Below are 17,100 nucleotides of genomic sequence, written 5' to 3' on the forward strand. Positions count from 1 at the left end.
GAACAGTTGTGACATATCAGCTTCCATTTGAAGAATGAGATCTTGTTTTCAGATGGACAATTTTCTAATTAAAAGACAGGTCAGCGCCAACTGTCAGTACTCCCCACTCTCCCTCAAACGGCAGTGCTTCAGTCACCCCCCAGCTGCCCTGCCCATGAATCCAAGAAGGAAGACGACAGCAAGTTAAGCAAGATGCCTTTCCTTGTGCCTGCTGATTGGGTTGTCACTGAAGATGCTGAGCAAGTGGCTACTGAGTGAGCTGGGAGACTCAAAGCCTTAATGGTCGAGATCTCAGGCTGCCTTCACCTCATGGGCAGGGCATATTAACCCATGGCTGGGCCCCTAGGCTTTCAGGTATTTTGGGCACTTCCATCTTTCACCCCGCTAAAGCTGACAGCCTGGTCCTGGTATGGTAGGTGCCAGGGACCAGGTGGGTGCTAGGTACTGGGTATGGACGGTAGTATGGTAGATACTAGACCACAGTACATAGCCCTACATCCATTTTGAGGATATAGGATGATTTCTATTCACATTTTTTTTTGGGGGTGTGTGTGAATATTTGTATACAGGTTTTTAGAAAAAAAATGATAGGCCCCTAGTCCTTGTGGGGCCCTTAGACTTCAGCCTAGTCAGGCTTATGAATAATACGGTCCTGCTTGTGGGACCAAGCCCTGTTCAGTTAATGGGTACATGAAGGAGGCACAAGGGCACCAAAGAGCTCTGCTTCCAGATTACAGCACAAACTGGGTTATAAAGGTTTACTGGAGGTGCTTTAATGGGGTACAGCCGGAACCTCACTTGCATAACTATAGGGGAATTGATACAAGCTCAGGTTGAAGCAAGTGTTGAAAATGGGGCCCCTAAGCAATTACAGTCTTTTTGAAAGTGATGTGAGTGTGAGTCTGGATTGGTTTGGGGGACTTGCCCTCCTTTTCAAAGTAAATAATTTTAGGCCCTCAGTTTTTTTCCATTTTGAGATTGTTCAAAGATTGGCTGTTCCACCATTGGCTACCTTGGGTGAGAGGGGGAAATGGATGTAAATTGGGGAGATGGGAGATGTCTGGAGCATAGTAAGTTATAGTCCAATCCTGAAGCCAGCAGCTGTGCTGAGTGTAGCAGGGCCAGAATGGCTACTGCTGCATCCAGCAGCACTGTCAAGGCTGCTGGAGGTCTCCTCAGGGGAAGGGGACTTTCAGGGGCTATTCTGACTGATGCAGACTTGAGAGACTCCATGTCGGGCTTTGCAGCCCAACACAGAGGATAGGATATGGCGGAGCAGAGCTCTGCCAGTCCCACCCCCTCCCTGGCCTGTTCCTCCCCCCCGGCCCATTTCACCCACTCCATCTCCCCCCACCCCAAAACTACTCATTGCCAGCCAGTACTGCTGGAGTGTCAGCTGGCCCTCCACATGACGCTGAGGCGCACTGCCAACAGGTACTGCCCCAACACTGGCAGCCCCTCCTCTCTGGGTGCTGCCAACATGCCTTATGGCATGTTTCTGACAACCAGTACTGGCTCTGAAGTTCAGGAGCAGCGATGAGGTAGTTCAGGGCTGGGCCCTTAATTGCTACAGCCACTGAAGCAAAGACAAGTATGTGCCAATACCAGGTCTCACATTAGCAGCTGCATTCCTGGAGCCAGGGTCCCATGTTTGTCTAAGAAGTAATTTAAATTTGATGGCAGAATGATCCAGAGTCGCATGCCTTGCCTACTGTGTCCAGAGGGCATTAGCATGAGCTGCAGTCACCGCATGGAAATTACATCCTTCATGTGACTTTTCATGAGGAGTAGAGAGAAAGAGGAAAAAGGGGGGGAAGGGGAAAAAAAAAAAGACTTTTTAGCCTTGCCTGGGCATCTTGGTCTTCTGGCTTTCACCCTGGGCCAAAAGGCACATGGCTAGTGCCCCATTGTGAGTAAGTCCTATTCAATTTAATGGCATTTACTTCTGAGTAGTCATGCATAGGATTGCACTGTTGGCAAATGCACTCTTCAAACAAGTTAATATTTGTCTCTCAAAAAGATCACGGAATGGAGAAGGTTATGATCATGACCTCCCCCCAGATATTCATTGAGAGGGAATGTGAGTACATGCCTTCTTCAAATACAGCCCCAGCAATAAGGTTGCCTGGCCTTCCATGATTAATGGACTCATGTAGCATTTATTTCTCAATTATTCATATGCAAGAAATGCAAAGGGAAGCACCAATGGATTTATTGTCTTACTTGTGTGCAACTTGGAGTGTTATCTCTGGTATAGGGAAGAAGCTCAGTCTCCTGACCCGATGCTTTTTTCAAGTATCACATTTTGCTTAGCGCTGCATGTTGCTTGGGCTCAACCACAACATAGGAATTTGATTGGATTATGTGTTTGCGTGCACACTCATACCCATTTGCTTTACCTGTAAGATTAAATGAACATTAAACAAACAAACAAAACAAACTCTTCCAACTTTAGCCATTATTTAAACCTGCATATTAAACCTGATCCAGCTACTTGACAAAATGCATTAACTGCCAGATTAACAAGACAGAACCATTACATTACTCAGATTGTCCCAACTACATTGTGGTCATTTTCTCCTTTCTCCTTGGCTGGGTTAAATTTTAAGTGTAATTTAATTGTTGGAGGCAGTAATTCGATCTCCTGTCTGGATGATTGGTGTGTTTTACATATTGGGAGTGGAGGGCTGTCTCCTGAGTGGATTCGTTTGTGTAGTTAAGTTTGGAAGAGGCTGGCACCAGCAATTACAGAGGATGATAGATCTACACGAGAAGCCTGTGGTTAGCGCTTTGAATGCAAAATGAACCTTGCTAAATTTCTGCCTCACTCCTTAGCATAGGAATGCTGGCTCTTGCTCTCTGGGTGGAAGAATACCAGCCATCACACACTGATTCCCTCATCTTACTGCTTTTGGCACTTCCCCACTACCTAGTTTTTGGCCTACTATGTTCTTTCAAAAATGCTACAAAGTTTCATCTGGGACATATCCCAATCAATCAAGAGAGCTCCAAAGATGTTCAAAGCATACAAGATGAAGATCTAACCTTGAAGTTTGTTCAATCATTGTTTTAGGGCTGCTTCACTAAGGACATTTGACTTAGATCTGTGTGGCCCACTAGGTGGGTCGCAAGCCAATTTCAGATGGGTCACCGTTCATTTCAATATTTTATTTTTAACATATAGACTTGATGCTACCATAGTATATGACTGCATTTGAGGAAATGTTACAGACCTGTATTTTTAACAAGCTACTATGTATATTCTTTTAACAATGATAGTAAAAGGGACTGACTCCTGGGTAAGTGTGGGTAGGATTGTTAAAAATTTACTTGCTTGATGATGTCACTTCCAGTCATGACATCACTTCTGGTGGGTCCTGACAGATTCTTATTCTAAAAAATGGATCCTGGTGCAAACTGTGTGAGAACCACTGCTATATGGTATATAAACCCATTTGTATTCCATACCTGTCGTGTATTCCATACCTGTTCCCCCCCTCTGGATGGTCAGAGAGGGAAAGGGGAGATAAAAGGAGACTTAGAGATGGCAGAGAAATTAAATGAGTTATTTGCATCTGTCTTCACGGCAGAAGACCTCGGGCAGATACCGCTGCCCGAACGGCCCCTCCTGACCGAGGAGTTAAGTCAGATAGAGGTTAAAAGAGAAGATGTTTCAGACCTCATTGATAAATTAAAGATCAATAAGTCACCGGGCCCTGATGGCATCCACCCAAGAGTTATTAAGGAATTGAAGAATGAAGTTGCTGATCTCTTGACTAAGATATGCAACTTGTCCCTCAAAACGGCCACAGTGCCAGAAGATTGGAGGATAGCAAATGTCACGCCTATCTTTAAAAAGGGAAAGAGGTGGGACCCGGGAAACTATAGGCCGGTCAGCGTAACATCTATACCGGGTAAGATGGTGGAATGCCTCATCAAAGATAGAATCTCAAAACACATAGATGAACAGGCCTTGCTGAGGGAGAATCAGCATGGCTTTTGTAAGGGTAGGTCTTGCCTCACGAACCTTACAGAATTCTTTGAAAAGGTCAACAGGCATGTGGATGCGGGAGAACCTGTGGACATTATATATCTGGACTTTCAGAAGGTGTTCAACACGGTCGCTCACCAAAGGCTACTGAAAAAACTCCACAGTCAGGGAATTAGAGGGCAGGTCCTCTCATGGATTGAGAACTGGTTGAAGACCAGGAAACAGAGAGTGGGTGTCAATGGGCAATTTTCACAATGGAGAGAAGTGAAAAGCGGTGTGCCCCAAGGATCTGTCCTGGGACCGGTGCTCTTCAACCTTTTCATAAATGACCTGGAGACAGGGTTGAGCAGTGAGGTGGCAAAGTTTGCAGACAACACCAAACTTTTCTGAGTGGTGAAGACCAGACATGATTGTGAGGAGCTCCAGAAGGATCTCTCCAGACTGGCAGAATGGGCAGCAAAATGGCAGATGTGCTTCAATGTCAGTAAGTGTAAGGTCATGCACACTGGGGCAAAAAATCAAAACTTCACATATAGGCTAATGGGTTCTGAGCTGTCTGTGACAGATCAGGAGAGAGATCTTGGGGTGGTGGTGGACAGGTCGATGAAAGTGTCGACCCAATGTGTGGCGGCAGTGAAGAAGGCCAATTCTATGCTTGGGATCATTAGGAAGGGTATTGAGAACAAAACGGCTAATATTATAATGCCGTTGTACAAATCTATGGTAAGGCCACACCTGGAGTATTGTGTCCAGTTCTGGTCGCCGCATCTCAAAAAAGACATAGTGGAAATGGAAAAGGTGCAAAAGAGAGCGACTAAGATGATTACTGGGCTGGGGCACCTTCCTTATGAGGAAAGGCTATGGCGTTTGGGCCTCTTCAGCCAATAAAAGAGGCGCCTGAGGGGGGACATGATTGAGACATACAAAATTATGCAGGGGATGGACAGAGTGGATAGAGAGATGCTCTTTACACTCTCACATAACACCAGAACCAGGGGACATCCACTAAAATTGAGTGTTGGGCGGGTTAGGGCAGACAAAAGAAAATATTTCTTTACTCAGCGTGTGGTTGGTCTGTGGAACTCCTTGCTACATGATGTGGTGACGGCACCTGGCCTGGACACCTTTAAAAGGGGATTGGGCAAGTTTCTGGAGGAAAAATCCATTACGGGGTACAAGCCATGATGTGTATGTACAACCTCCTGATTTTAGAAATGGGCTATGTCAGAATGCCAGATGCAAGGGAGGGCACCAGAATGAGGTCTCTTCTTATCTGGTGTGCTCCCTGGGACATTTGGTGGGCCACTCTGAGATACAGGAAGCTGGACTAGATGGGCCTATGGCCTGATCCAGTGGGGCTGTTCTTATGTTCTTATGGTTTAGTCCTACAGATTGGTGTCCTCAGCAGTAGCACACCACCTATTCTGTGTTTACTCAGAATGGTTTCTACAGTTTATTTTAAAGTTAAACCATGCACTATTTAGGAAACATTTTGTTGATGACTCTTCTTTAATCTGAAAGTTTACCTTTTCATTTCATCTTTTTACCCTTAACAAGGTCCATGTGCTTTTCCAGTGCAGCCTGGAACACCAAATCAAATGCTTTGATAAAAGAAATGTTTGCTTTTTCCTGAAGTAGAACTTGGTCTTAAAGTATCAGTGATCTCTTGATATTCATGTCACCCTTTGAGATCCCTATTTGAAAGCTTTATCTAACTGATCTGCCTTTTGCCTTACAGTGGATGAGGGCCAGGTGGACATCAGACCCCTGCTATGCATTTTTTGGTGTGGATGGCACAGAATGCTCATTCCTCATCTACCTCAGCGAAGTTGAGTGGTTTTGCCCTGTGCTGCCTTGGCGAAACCAGACAATAGCTGCGCCTTCCACAAAGCCACCACCCAGGGTGCAGGTGAGACTAGAGACCATGGATTTTGCCAGGCAAGTAATGTTCCCTCAGAGTTGTCAAATGTATTTTCATCTGAAGTCATTTGGTTTAAATGTCTCAAATGACAATAAGAGACAACAGTATGCCAAGAGAAAACTTGCACCTAAAAAATTGTTGCCAGCATCTTCAATAGCAGGAAAGGCCGAGGACACCTTCTTGTTCCCTCAAGGGTGAGACGGATATTGTGCATTGTCTGGTTATGTGTCAGTGAGTAGACAGGATATGGTCTCACACTCCACCAATACTTAAGACTCCAGTCTGAGTTGACTGAGCTAATCACCAGTATGGTGGGCATAGTTCCTCAGTCAGCTATGTAGCTCGATGTAATCTAGCCTTCCTCTCTCCCTGGCATGCTGCATCCAGGACAAAAGAGGACTGGTGTTACTGCTAGCCTACCTTGCTTGTTGAAGGTGGAGTGGGGTGTCACCTTCTCAGGGAGGAGCAGTAGTTCTGAGGAGGGGGCCCAGCTGTCTCTCCCACTTGCTTGAAAAGGTGTCTGTGTGGCTGGGAGATAAGAGGTAGGCTAGCCTTTCAGTGCCTCAGTGTTTTGAAGATTCAACCTTATGCTCAATACTTCACCTGCAAAGCCTTTCTTTGAGCTCCTGGAGGTTGCCTTGAGTTGCTCCAGGCCCACAACCCACTCCATTGGCTTCCACAGGCCCAGAATGCCGCCTGGAAACAACCAGAAGCCACAGGCGCAACCCAGAAGTAAACTGGTACTGGCTTTAATCTCTTCTGGGAGCTGTTCTGGGGCCCATGGAGGCCAATGTAGTGGGTTACAATCTCTGCAAGGATGTGGCCTCTGGGAGCTCCCAGAAAGGCTTTGCAGGTGAAGCATTGAGCATCAGATTGCAACCCACTGCACATTGGTTATAATCCCTGTGAATATTGTACCTATTGGTGGAATTTGGTACCACGGTGTTTGCTTCCAAAAAAAAACTAAAATGCTCTGCAGGCCAAAGTTTATGCCTCCTTCAGCACCAGAGAAGCTACAGATTGTTAACTAGCTGTGACATGGAGGCCACCCTTTTCAAGTATAATTAATGTGGATTTTGGGAGTACTTGAATATGTCCATTGATATGTCTGTTGCATGTAAATTGCTCTCCACTGGGCATTTGGAATTATTCTTCTTTAGTATGCAGTTAGCAGTGGACTTCATCTCACAATGAATTTCCAAGATGATCATCATCAAAAAAGCACATTGCCTATCTCTGCTCCAAACCTGCCATTTGAATGTGTTAACTCTGAATATACTGGTTTAAAATTAAGAATCATCTTCGACTTTGTCCAAAGTACCACACAGGTAGTAGAGAGAATTCACTGCTATGTGATCTGGATGGGCCTACATGTGTTTAGATGATGATTGTGAGGATCACTTGGCCCTGCTCGAAGAGAAAGAGTCTGTAACTTTTTTCCCCCTCCTAGGCAGCTTTCCAGAGAGACTTCTCCTATCTCCTGGAACTGATTGGCAGTGGCAAAGAGTCTCTGATCTTCATGAAGAAAAGAATACGTCACTTGGCTACTCAGTGGTTGCAGGCCTCGCATAAACTGGAACAGAAGCTGGATGGCAAACAGAGAGATCAGAAACAGGTACAAAATTATGGGATCATTGAATTAGAAAGGACGGGCAACCCAATCCTGAGCTGCCTAGCACGCGGGGCTACCTGAGCATGCTGGGCAGCCGCTGGCAACTCCTCGGGAGAAAGGAGCATTCATCCCCCTTCCCCTGAGTAATGGAAGTAGCCCTGTAATGGGGCTACTCGATTCTACGGCGACTCTTTAACCAGCACAGAATCAAGGGGTCCTGTGTTAGGCCATGCAGCCTGACATGGGGCTCTGAATCCAGCAAAGCTAAGCTCTGCCCTTCCTGCCCCCTCCTACCCTGCTCCCTGCCCCTTCTACACCTTCCCCCTTCCTCCATCCTCCCTGAAATGCCTCCTCCTTGCCTCCCCCTACCCCATCTTACCTCTTCAATGCTTGGCATTTTGCACAGAGCTCCAGGTGGCGGACTGCAGGCCCAGAGCCAGAGCTGGCCCAGTGTGGGCTTGTGCTGGGCTAGCTTCAGCACTGGGCCCACGGTAAGGCTTGTAAATGTGCCTTATAGCATGTTTGTAGCGGTGAGCTGGTGTGCAAAGATCTGGATTGGGCCCTTACAAGATTATCAAGTCCAACCCCCTGTGAATGCAGGCAGTTCGTAACTAGATGAGTTGCCTATGAACCAAATTACACATTGTATCTGTTAGTATCAGAGTGAAACTTTAGATTTGGGATATGCTTTGTAAATGTGTTTTGTCATCTTCTTAACAACCATCACTCAATGTTAAAACTGCATCTTTCTCTCTCTCTCTTTCTTCTCTAGATTTTGATCCACATTGGTTTCTTGACAGAGGAATCAGGAGACGTTTTCAGCCCGCGTGTGTTAAAGGGAGGCCCACTTGGGGAGATGGTCCAATGGGCAGATATTTTAGCTGTTCTTTTCATCCTGGGTCACACCCTGAAAATCACAGTCTCATTGAAAGAGCTCCAGAGGTGGGTTTGTTGACAAAGTAGAAGTTTTTTTTAAAAATGATCCTGGCTTGAGAATCAGTTCCCAGATGTTCATTTTTGCCCCTCACCAATGGCAAACAAATCATATTTGAAGAGTTCAATAGGTTGCTGTTGTTGCTTCACAAAAATATAATACTGTATTGATATTTTTTTACTTATGGCACAATCTTATGGATATCTGCTCAGAAGTAAGTCTTGTTAACGTCGGTGAAATTCACTCCCAAGTAAGTATGTGTAGGCTCGCAGCAAAGTACTGTTTTTCCCCTTGAAAATGTGTGAAATAGACTTCAGAAACAATGCACAAAAGTTTCTTAATGGCCCAATCCTTAATGGCGCCACCGATAGAGCATGTGTTGGTGGTGGTGAACAGAAAGCCTAGGAGAGGTAAGTAAATATCTTTTCTGCTTACCTCCTTGTAGGCCACCTGGCACCCAATGGGTCTCCTTGGACCTAAGTCAGTTATTTAGCTGGTGTAGGTCTGAAGAGCCTCAGGTGGCATGTCGGGCTAGGAAAAGGGGGATACAGTATGCACCACTGCCACTGAGATTCTCTTTCCTGCCTCCTCCTGTCCTGGTATGGCCTACTCCCTGCCTCAATTGTCCCCTAACCCACCTTAGCCTCCACCTTACCCATTCTGGTGGGGTGCCTGGGAGCCACTGACTTGAGGGCAGAACTGCAGGCTGTTTGTGCACGACAGCCATGTGGCTTTTGTCCTGCCAGGGCGCGGCGTGGGCTGACAGGCCCTTCAGCATAAGCCCATGATAGGATTGGGCTGTCTGTGAATTCGTTCCAAATAGAACATGCAATTTGGATGTCACTTTCTTATAAGATCCTTTGAAAACCAACTTATTTACAAACGAGTGCATTTAAGTCTACCGCTGTTGTATGTCTCCTCAGTGCGGGGTTTAGCAATTCCTCAACTCCTCAAAGAGGACAAAAATGTCACTTGCCTATAGCTATGGCTGTGGAAGTAGTTGATTTCAGGGCCTCTGAAATATTTTCTAAACAGACCCTCACCCCTTAGAATGTTCATCTTGTTTCCTACCTGTTTGTACCGCTGTGTCTTCAGTCTGCACTGTTTGGTTATTGCTGCTTCAAAGAATGATCCGCATCAGTTGGGGATCATCTAGTGAATGTCATGACTTTTTAATTGTTCAACCAATTAGATTTAGCTATGTGCTGGCATCACAGGAAGAAAATGAATTTGGTTTCATGTGAGGAGAACGGTGCTCTTTGGATTGGTCACATGATGAAAGAGTCCATGAAGTCTGTCCCCTTCTCCAAACTGCTTAGCCCTTTGCGTAGGTTAAATTGATCTACAGAAAATAATTATCCTGAATCACAAGGATTGATCCTGATGATGCTTAAAAACAAGAAGAGCAAACAGGATCACAGGAGGACTATGCAGATTAATATACAAATGTTGCTGATTGAGTCAAACTTGCACTCTTCCTTAACACCCCTAGCTTTATATCGTTCTGAAATCAAAAAAATCTGAGCTTAATGCCAGATTAAATGTTCCAAGAAACACAGCTGAAAATGGCAGCCCCGTGTCAAGTTTCCCTGACCCCCTTCGTAAGGTCTGGTGACCTCATGTCATGACCCTGCACCGGACATTTTCCTTACCCTGTCAACAGCAGCAGTGAGCAATATTCAGCTGGGATGAGGAAACACCCAGACTAGTGATGCCAGGACATGGGGTCAGTGTCACTAGCTGTTACAGCAGCAGAGAGCACAAAGAGAACAGTAAATGCTTCATTTGACATCCATGTCTACACCAGCCTCATGTTGGGCTTTCATTTTGTGTTAGCAAAAGTGCGACAGCTGCATAGTACTATTTGCCACCATTCAGGCCCCTTATTTTAGTCAGAACAGTTTTGTGTGGGAGGTTCTGGCCTTTGCTTGTTGCAGTTTCGCTCTCATGTGACACTTGAATCTCTTTCTGAATTTCCTCAGCTCTTCCTGCAACCAGTAGGGGACCCTCCTTCCCTTTCAGCAGCCATTTTCTCCCACTTGAACTCAATTTCTCTCTTCTAATCACACACCTAAGAGTAGACTCAACTATTGCAAGCAGTTTTTTTATGAGCAGAGAACCTTGAAAAAAAGCATAATTTCTTCTGCTCCTCTCTTAATTTGCTGTGGCACACTTGGGTTTTGTAAAGTAGCAGAGCCATGAAGCACCTCCTTTTTGTAATATTTAAAGGCCAGGAGAAGGAGCTTTCTGTTCAGTGAAGTACAGAAATCCATTTCTTTGCTTGCTAGCTCTGGTTGGAGTTTTTCTGGCAAATTAGTTCTACTTTTTGTTGTATATCTCATCTATAGAATTTTTAGGAAGAGGGCACTTGGTGATGTAGCTAAGAGGGACCGCAGTGGAAGCACATGACCCATACGTCCCAGGAGCACTTAAGAGTGAGAAGTACTTAATTACTGCTGTTGAGCTTTGGGGCAGGACCTTGGGCTGAGCCAGAAGTAGTGTGACTTGTGGAAGGCAAATGTATCCCTTTACTCCAGGGTGTGATAATTTAGTACTAGATGAAGCCACCACTAGCTGCTTTATACGTCTGCCCAGCTGTGCTTTCTTGGAGACTTGGCCCCTTTCCCTGCCTTAATGCGAGTGAGATGCAAAGCACAATGTGATCTTGTTCTGCTACATACCAAATCCTCTTTGGATATGAAACTCTCTGTTCCCCTTCATTTCTGTGATGACATACCACTTGCTGTGCTTCATTTCTTTCACTTTAAAAATAGCCTCTTCCATAACATTTCAAACAAGAGCTGTATCTGAATGTGTTGCCCCAGACCTGCATACACCATGCCCCCAATCAATTGTCACAAGAGACCACAGTTTTTATAACGTACCTGAATTCTCTCGTTAAGGCCTCCCTTCTACTTTCTCAGTGCAGGTTACCTCATTCTAAAGGAAGAGTGAAGAAACAAGGGGCCCAATCCTATCCAATTTTCCAGTGCCGGTGCAGCTGCAGTGCAGCCCCGAGGCAATGGAACAAATATTCCATTAGCTTATGGAGACCTCCATAACTACCCTCCCACCACAGGATGCAGCACACATCCCATTGGCATGGCTACAACAGGGCTGGAAAGTTGGATAGAATTTGCTCCAAGGTCTCCGACTTGGCTGCCTTGATTATGCAACCCTATCCTAGCTCAAAGCATTTTGTCCATCATTTATTTATTACTTTTACATGTCTCCTTTCTCTAAGGAGCTCAAGGTGGTCTAAGGTGGTCACCCGAGTCCTACAAACAAATTTACAGTGTGCCAAGGAGGCCCTGGTAGTGCAAATACCAGTGACTTGAGGAGGGGTCAGTGAGACTTTCAGGACCCAAGGTGGGCTCCCCATTTCAAACCCCTCACAAGCCAGCAAGCTGTGAGAGGTTACCCTAGTTAAGATCAATCCTTACCAGTTATTGCTTGAGGATGCTTCCTGATGATTCAGGACATAAGGACTTAAAGCTCTTGCCTCTCCTTGACATTGCTGGCAAGGTTATGAGAGATACACACTGCACTCCAGCTGGGTAATCAGCTGGGTGGTGAAGTTCCAGGAATCTTTCAAGTGTGTACAAAACTGCCCTTTATATCTCAGTATGAATGAGTCTCTGCTTTCTTGACCAACACTTAGGGGTTAGACAACACTGAGCTAGACAACTTCATACGTCCACATAACTGGAGAAAAAAAACTGCCCACAGCAGTTTGGTTTGTTGTTGCTGTGAATACAGAAAAAATACATAAACATGAAGAATCCTTTTTGTAAATGTCCACCCAGTAAAAGACATGATCTTGATGCATATATTTTTTTCTGCTTACAGTGTGCATTTTGAATCTTGTTTATTCACCTCCACTTTTCCAGAGCAGTCAGGATAGTTAGGGTCCCTGGGCACCTCACACTGGTCCCATCTGCCTTCTGTTGCTGTTGGGTATCAAGAAAGCATTTTGATAAGGTGGAGGAGAATGCACACTGGGTATACAAGTTCAGAATGTGGATTCTGGGACAAAAGCCAGTATCTTCAGAATGCCAGCATTCTGGTATTGAATCCTTATGACAGTGTTTCTCAAACTGTGGGTTGGAACCCATTAATTGTGAGCCAATTTCAGGTGGTTCCCCATTCATTTCAATATTTTATTTTTAATATATTAGACTTATGCTACCATGGTATGTGACTGCATTGGGGAAAATGTTACAGCTCTGTACTTTTAACAAGCTACTATGTCTATTCTTTTAACAACGATAGTAAATGGGACTTACTCCTGGGTAAGTGTGGGTAGGATTGCAGCCTGGGATTGTTACAAATTGTCCTGCTTGATGATGTCACTTCCAGTTATTACATCACTTCCAGTGGGTCCTGACAGATTCTTATTCTAAAACGTGGGTCCCAGTGCTAAAAATTTGAGAACCACTGCTCTAGGCAGTTTCACTTCTCCCCACAGTCCACTGCAAGCTTCCAGAGCTAAAATGCTACAGCTTAGATACATGTGCATAATTGTTTTACTTTGCACAATAGGCTTTGATCAAAGACGTGGGAAAACTTTTGGGAAAACTGTCTGAAACCCCTGAACGTTGCTACCAGACAGTACATGCAGTTAATACTGAGCAAGATTGACTCTTTTGTAAGGAAGTCTTGTATGTTAATACGTACTTTAATCTGGAATTCCTTTGGTGCATATTTTGTAAGGTTCTAAATATAAGGTTTTTGAGAAGACTTAGCGTTTGTTTCAGATGTGTTTAGTGAAATGTGCAAGCCGAATCTCAGTTGGCGATGATGTGAAAACAAAACATCTGGTTTTCCTCCCGGCTGCAGTAGTTTAACTAGATGCATGTTTTTTCATTGTTTTTCCATTCCTTTGCATTTCTTAGTGAATTTGTTAGCGTCTCTTTTATGCATCTTGACAGCCAAGAGGTGAAAGGTACGTGATTATCTGGTGCAAACCATGCTAAGGAAGATTGTAACATCAGCAGCAATTTGCAACTCGAAGGAAGGAGAGTGCAAGTGTCAAGCTGAATCAGTTAGGGTTGGGATGAGGCTCTTTTGCTGCTAACTTTTGCATACTGTGTATGGTGAGTTCACAGACAGAATACAATGCAGTTAATTGTGCATTGCACAATGGAGGGCAAAGGGCCTCTTGTAGAGGAGATTTACAAACAGATTTGACTCTGCTAAGCAAGAATAGAAACGAAGGCGGTTCATGCCCCCATCACCATCATTTTGATGCCTGCAACATCCAGTAATTGCTTGAATGTGCAAATGCAATATCCTGCTCAAATATAACACTGCAATTAGAGTTCTTCCATCATTTCAAAACCTAATGGGTTTCCAATGGTATCAGTTCATGCATTCAGCTTCCAGTGTAGAGAAATCATGTTGTGTCAGTGGTTGTGTGGATTCATGTGAATCAAGCCAGCAGTTTAAATCATAATGTGTAAAAATCATCAAGGATAAAGCCATCAAAACCAAAGTTTTCCTATTCTTATTCAGACGATACTTCCTAAATCAGTGGTTCCCAACCTTTAGGAGCTCAGGGACCACTAAGGCAAAATTTGGAGACAGTGGGGACCACATGCAACCCCCCCCACCCTCGCACACACAAAAAACAATTAAATTTGTAATACATAAGAAGATGATTTAATAATTAATGTGATGGTTGTGCTTACATTTGCTTCACTAGCTGTGAATGGAATACATGGAACACAAAATAATTTTCCCCCAACTCAGAGGTTTTCACACCCATCCAAATCAATCCAGTCTCTTTTCCCCCACACCAGACCACATTATGCACAGCCCTTGCCTCTTTTAAGTGTGGAAAAACACCTCAAAAAGGGAGAGGGTAAGCACAAGGGGATTATAGACAAGTCATACAAGGTTGTTAAATGAGCCAACAGAAAACACACACATCCCTCCACAGTTCCTTTTGTTACACAGCCCTGGCCCTGCTCCCCCCCCCCACTTGTGAGTCCAGAGTCCTTAGGAAAGTGTTCAACACAATTTAGGCAGGTTGGTCCTGAAGGAGAAGCACCAGCTCAGAGCAACATCTCAGAATGGCTGCTGCATGTCTGAGGAAGAAAAGTCCTTTTGGTGTGCACTGCAAGGTCTTTAGGTGGGGAAAAAAGCCTCTCTTCACTTCCTGTTCTAATTGCTGTCATGCTCTAGCTGTGGACTATTTTGGTTGGAGCTAAGAGAGTGTGAGCAAGCCTATAGGTAGGCTGCAGCCACAAAACAACAGCTGCCTATTCTGCCATTAGTCTGTGGAACTCCTTGCCCCAAGAAGTGATGATGGTGTCTAGACTAGATGCCTTTAAAAGTGGATTGGAGAAATTTCTGGAGAAGTCCATCACAGCCACAGTGTGACTAACAGCCCCATTCTAGGCATGTCTACTCAGAAGTAAGTCCCAATATAGTCAGTGGGGCTTACTCCATGGTAAGCATACATAGGATTGCAATCTGAGGAGATAGGAGAACTGGCCAAGTGTGGGGTGGGGGAGGGCTCCCCTTGGACAAAGTAGCTGCTGCTCTCTGAGGCTGAAAAGTCAGGGGTTACACCTGCTGTACTTGGCTATGGTGGTGCCTGTTCTGCAACTTCTGGAATTGCTTCTGCCCAGGTGGGCAGCTTGCAGTAAGACAGCAGAGATGCTGCCTGTTTCCCTCTCCAAAAGGGGTGCAAAAACCTGGTTGCCTGGATCCCTTGCTCCACCCCTGGACGTTAGAAGAGCACATCCAGGGGGCCCAATCCTGCCAGCTGGGGAGGTGGTACCAGGGATGGGGGTTGAACATATTGTTTCTCCCCTCTCCTGCTGCCACACTGCCGCCAGCTCCCTTCCTCTGTGTTCCCTGGCCAGCTGGAGTCTGCACTCCCAGGGAAATCTCATCCAGAGAAACCCACTCCCAGGGAAACCCCCCCCCCAGCCAGCCAGCCAGTGATGTCTTTGGAATCCTGCTCCTTCTCCTCCTCCTCATTACTCCCATTCCTTCCCCTTCTCAGGCCCCTCTCCACCACCTCCTCCCCGCCTCAGGCCTCCCTCTCAGGCCGCCCTCCTCCTCCGCCCCCCTCCTCTGGCCACCCTCCTCTTCAGGCCCCCCGCCTGCCTGCCTGCCCGCCCACCCGCAAAAGGGACTTCCTAGGCTGGCTGGAGTCCTGATCTGACTCCTGAGAAACCAGGCTGCCAGGGCTCACCTGAAGGTACAGGGTCAAGGAATGGAGGCAGTAGGCTGGAGGCAGTGGGTGGCAGGGCACCTCTCGTGTGCATGCAGCTGAGCCACAAGGCTGCACAAATGCCTGCGCACCTTACAAGGCGCCTGCGCTTCACTTCTTTCCTTGTCTGGTCACTCACAGACAAGGAGGGAAGGGAAATGGAGGGGGGAGGCAGGAGACTGAGAGGCTATGCCCTGATCAGATGGAGAGGCTGCTGGCACTGCAGAGGCTTTTTTTCTTCCTGGAAGGGCATTATTTTTTCTTTTTTCACCAGAGACGTCATGGACCACCTGGAGGGGTGCTGCGGACCACCAGTAGTCCGCGGACCACGGGTTAGGAACCCTAGTCCTAAATAAAGGTGCAGACTGACTGCTTTCTATACAGTAACCATAAAAACATATTGATCTAATATCACTCCATTCTGAGATCCAAACCTTGAATCTCTTCATCACACCATTTACATTTGCCATATTTTCCTTGTTTACCCATCAAAGGGGTCTTCAAAATATTCTCCCGAAAGGGTCTCTTTTACAACCTCAAACCATGACAGATTTTTGTAGACAGATAGTGGGAATTTTTTTTTTCCTGGCTCAGATTTTCAATGCTAGTGCTCACAATCCATGCCTTTCCTTTGAAGCGAGCATTAGAAGTGCCCCAAAGCTCATTTCTGAGTTGAGCCTGACAAACCTCACTGGCATCTCTACTCCCTGTCAGTTGGGATGAGCTATGAAAAAAGGTGTTTGGGGGGAAGTGACAGCGATGCAGTTCTATTCTATGCATCCAGAGGTCAACAAGCGCAGTCGATCCAAATGTAATCAATAAACACACAGCAAATCTTTGAGCATTCTCTTTTTGTGTGGTACTTTTATAATTATAGAGGCTGCATCTTTTCTGTGCTTTTCAGCAGCTAGGCTTATTATGCTACAAAAATGTGTGATTCATATGCAAGCATCAAACTTACAAAGTAAAGGATTTTAATTATTTTTGGGAGATAAAAGCATCTGTTTTATTTCTGCAGTTTGTTTTTCTCCCACAAAAACAAGAAAGGTATCATCCAAGCTCAGAATTTTAAATCACTTTGCATTATATAGTCTGTGTACCTGCACTGAGATCATTCACACACCCCGAGTTGTTGTGTGTGCAAATGGGGGGAAAACACACCAAACAAGAACCTTCTTTGGGCTATGAATGTTGTGTATTTCTCTTCCCCAAATGCCCAGGTGGACTTCGGACACATGGATGTGCTTGAGAGAATAAACATGCAAGTTCCACAATTGCACAGCATCTCCCCCCCCCCTCCCCAGAATCTTCTTTTTCATTGTTGTCCTCTCTGAACCCCAAACTGTTCTTTAAACTGTCCAGATGCAACCTACAGTTCAGGAACGTCTTGAAAGAACAAGTTAAAGGGCAAGTGCCG

At 45.5% G+C, this 17,100-nt stretch overlaps 1 protein-coding gene across 2 annotated transcripts in view; it reads left to right on the top strand.

Annotated features, from left to right (window-relative positions):
• The window catches only part of MGAT5B (alpha-1,6-mannosylglycoprotein 6-beta-N-acetylglucosaminyltransferase B), a 201,172-nt gene that overhangs the window by 116,225 nt on the left and 67,847 nt on the right, over positions 1-17,100 (top strand). For both annotated transcript variants that reach the window (XM_066616601.1, XM_066616600.1), the window contains exons 6-8: positions 5,730-5,900; positions 7,363-7,527; positions 8,297-8,466. In XM_066616601.1, coding sequence (XP_066472698.1) covers positions 5,730-5,900; positions 7,363-7,527; positions 8,297-8,466 — 506 coding nt within the window. The remainder of the gene's footprint in view (positions 1-5,729; positions 5,901-7,362; positions 7,528-8,296; positions 8,467-17,100) is intronic.

This window comes from Tiliqua scincoides, chromosome 2, assembly GCF_035046505.1.
Source record: "Tiliqua scincoides isolate rTilSci1 chromosome 2, rTilSci1.hap2, whole genome shotgun sequence".
NCBI lineage: Eukaryota > Metazoa > Chordata > Lepidosauria > Squamata > Scincidae > Tiliqua > Tiliqua scincoides.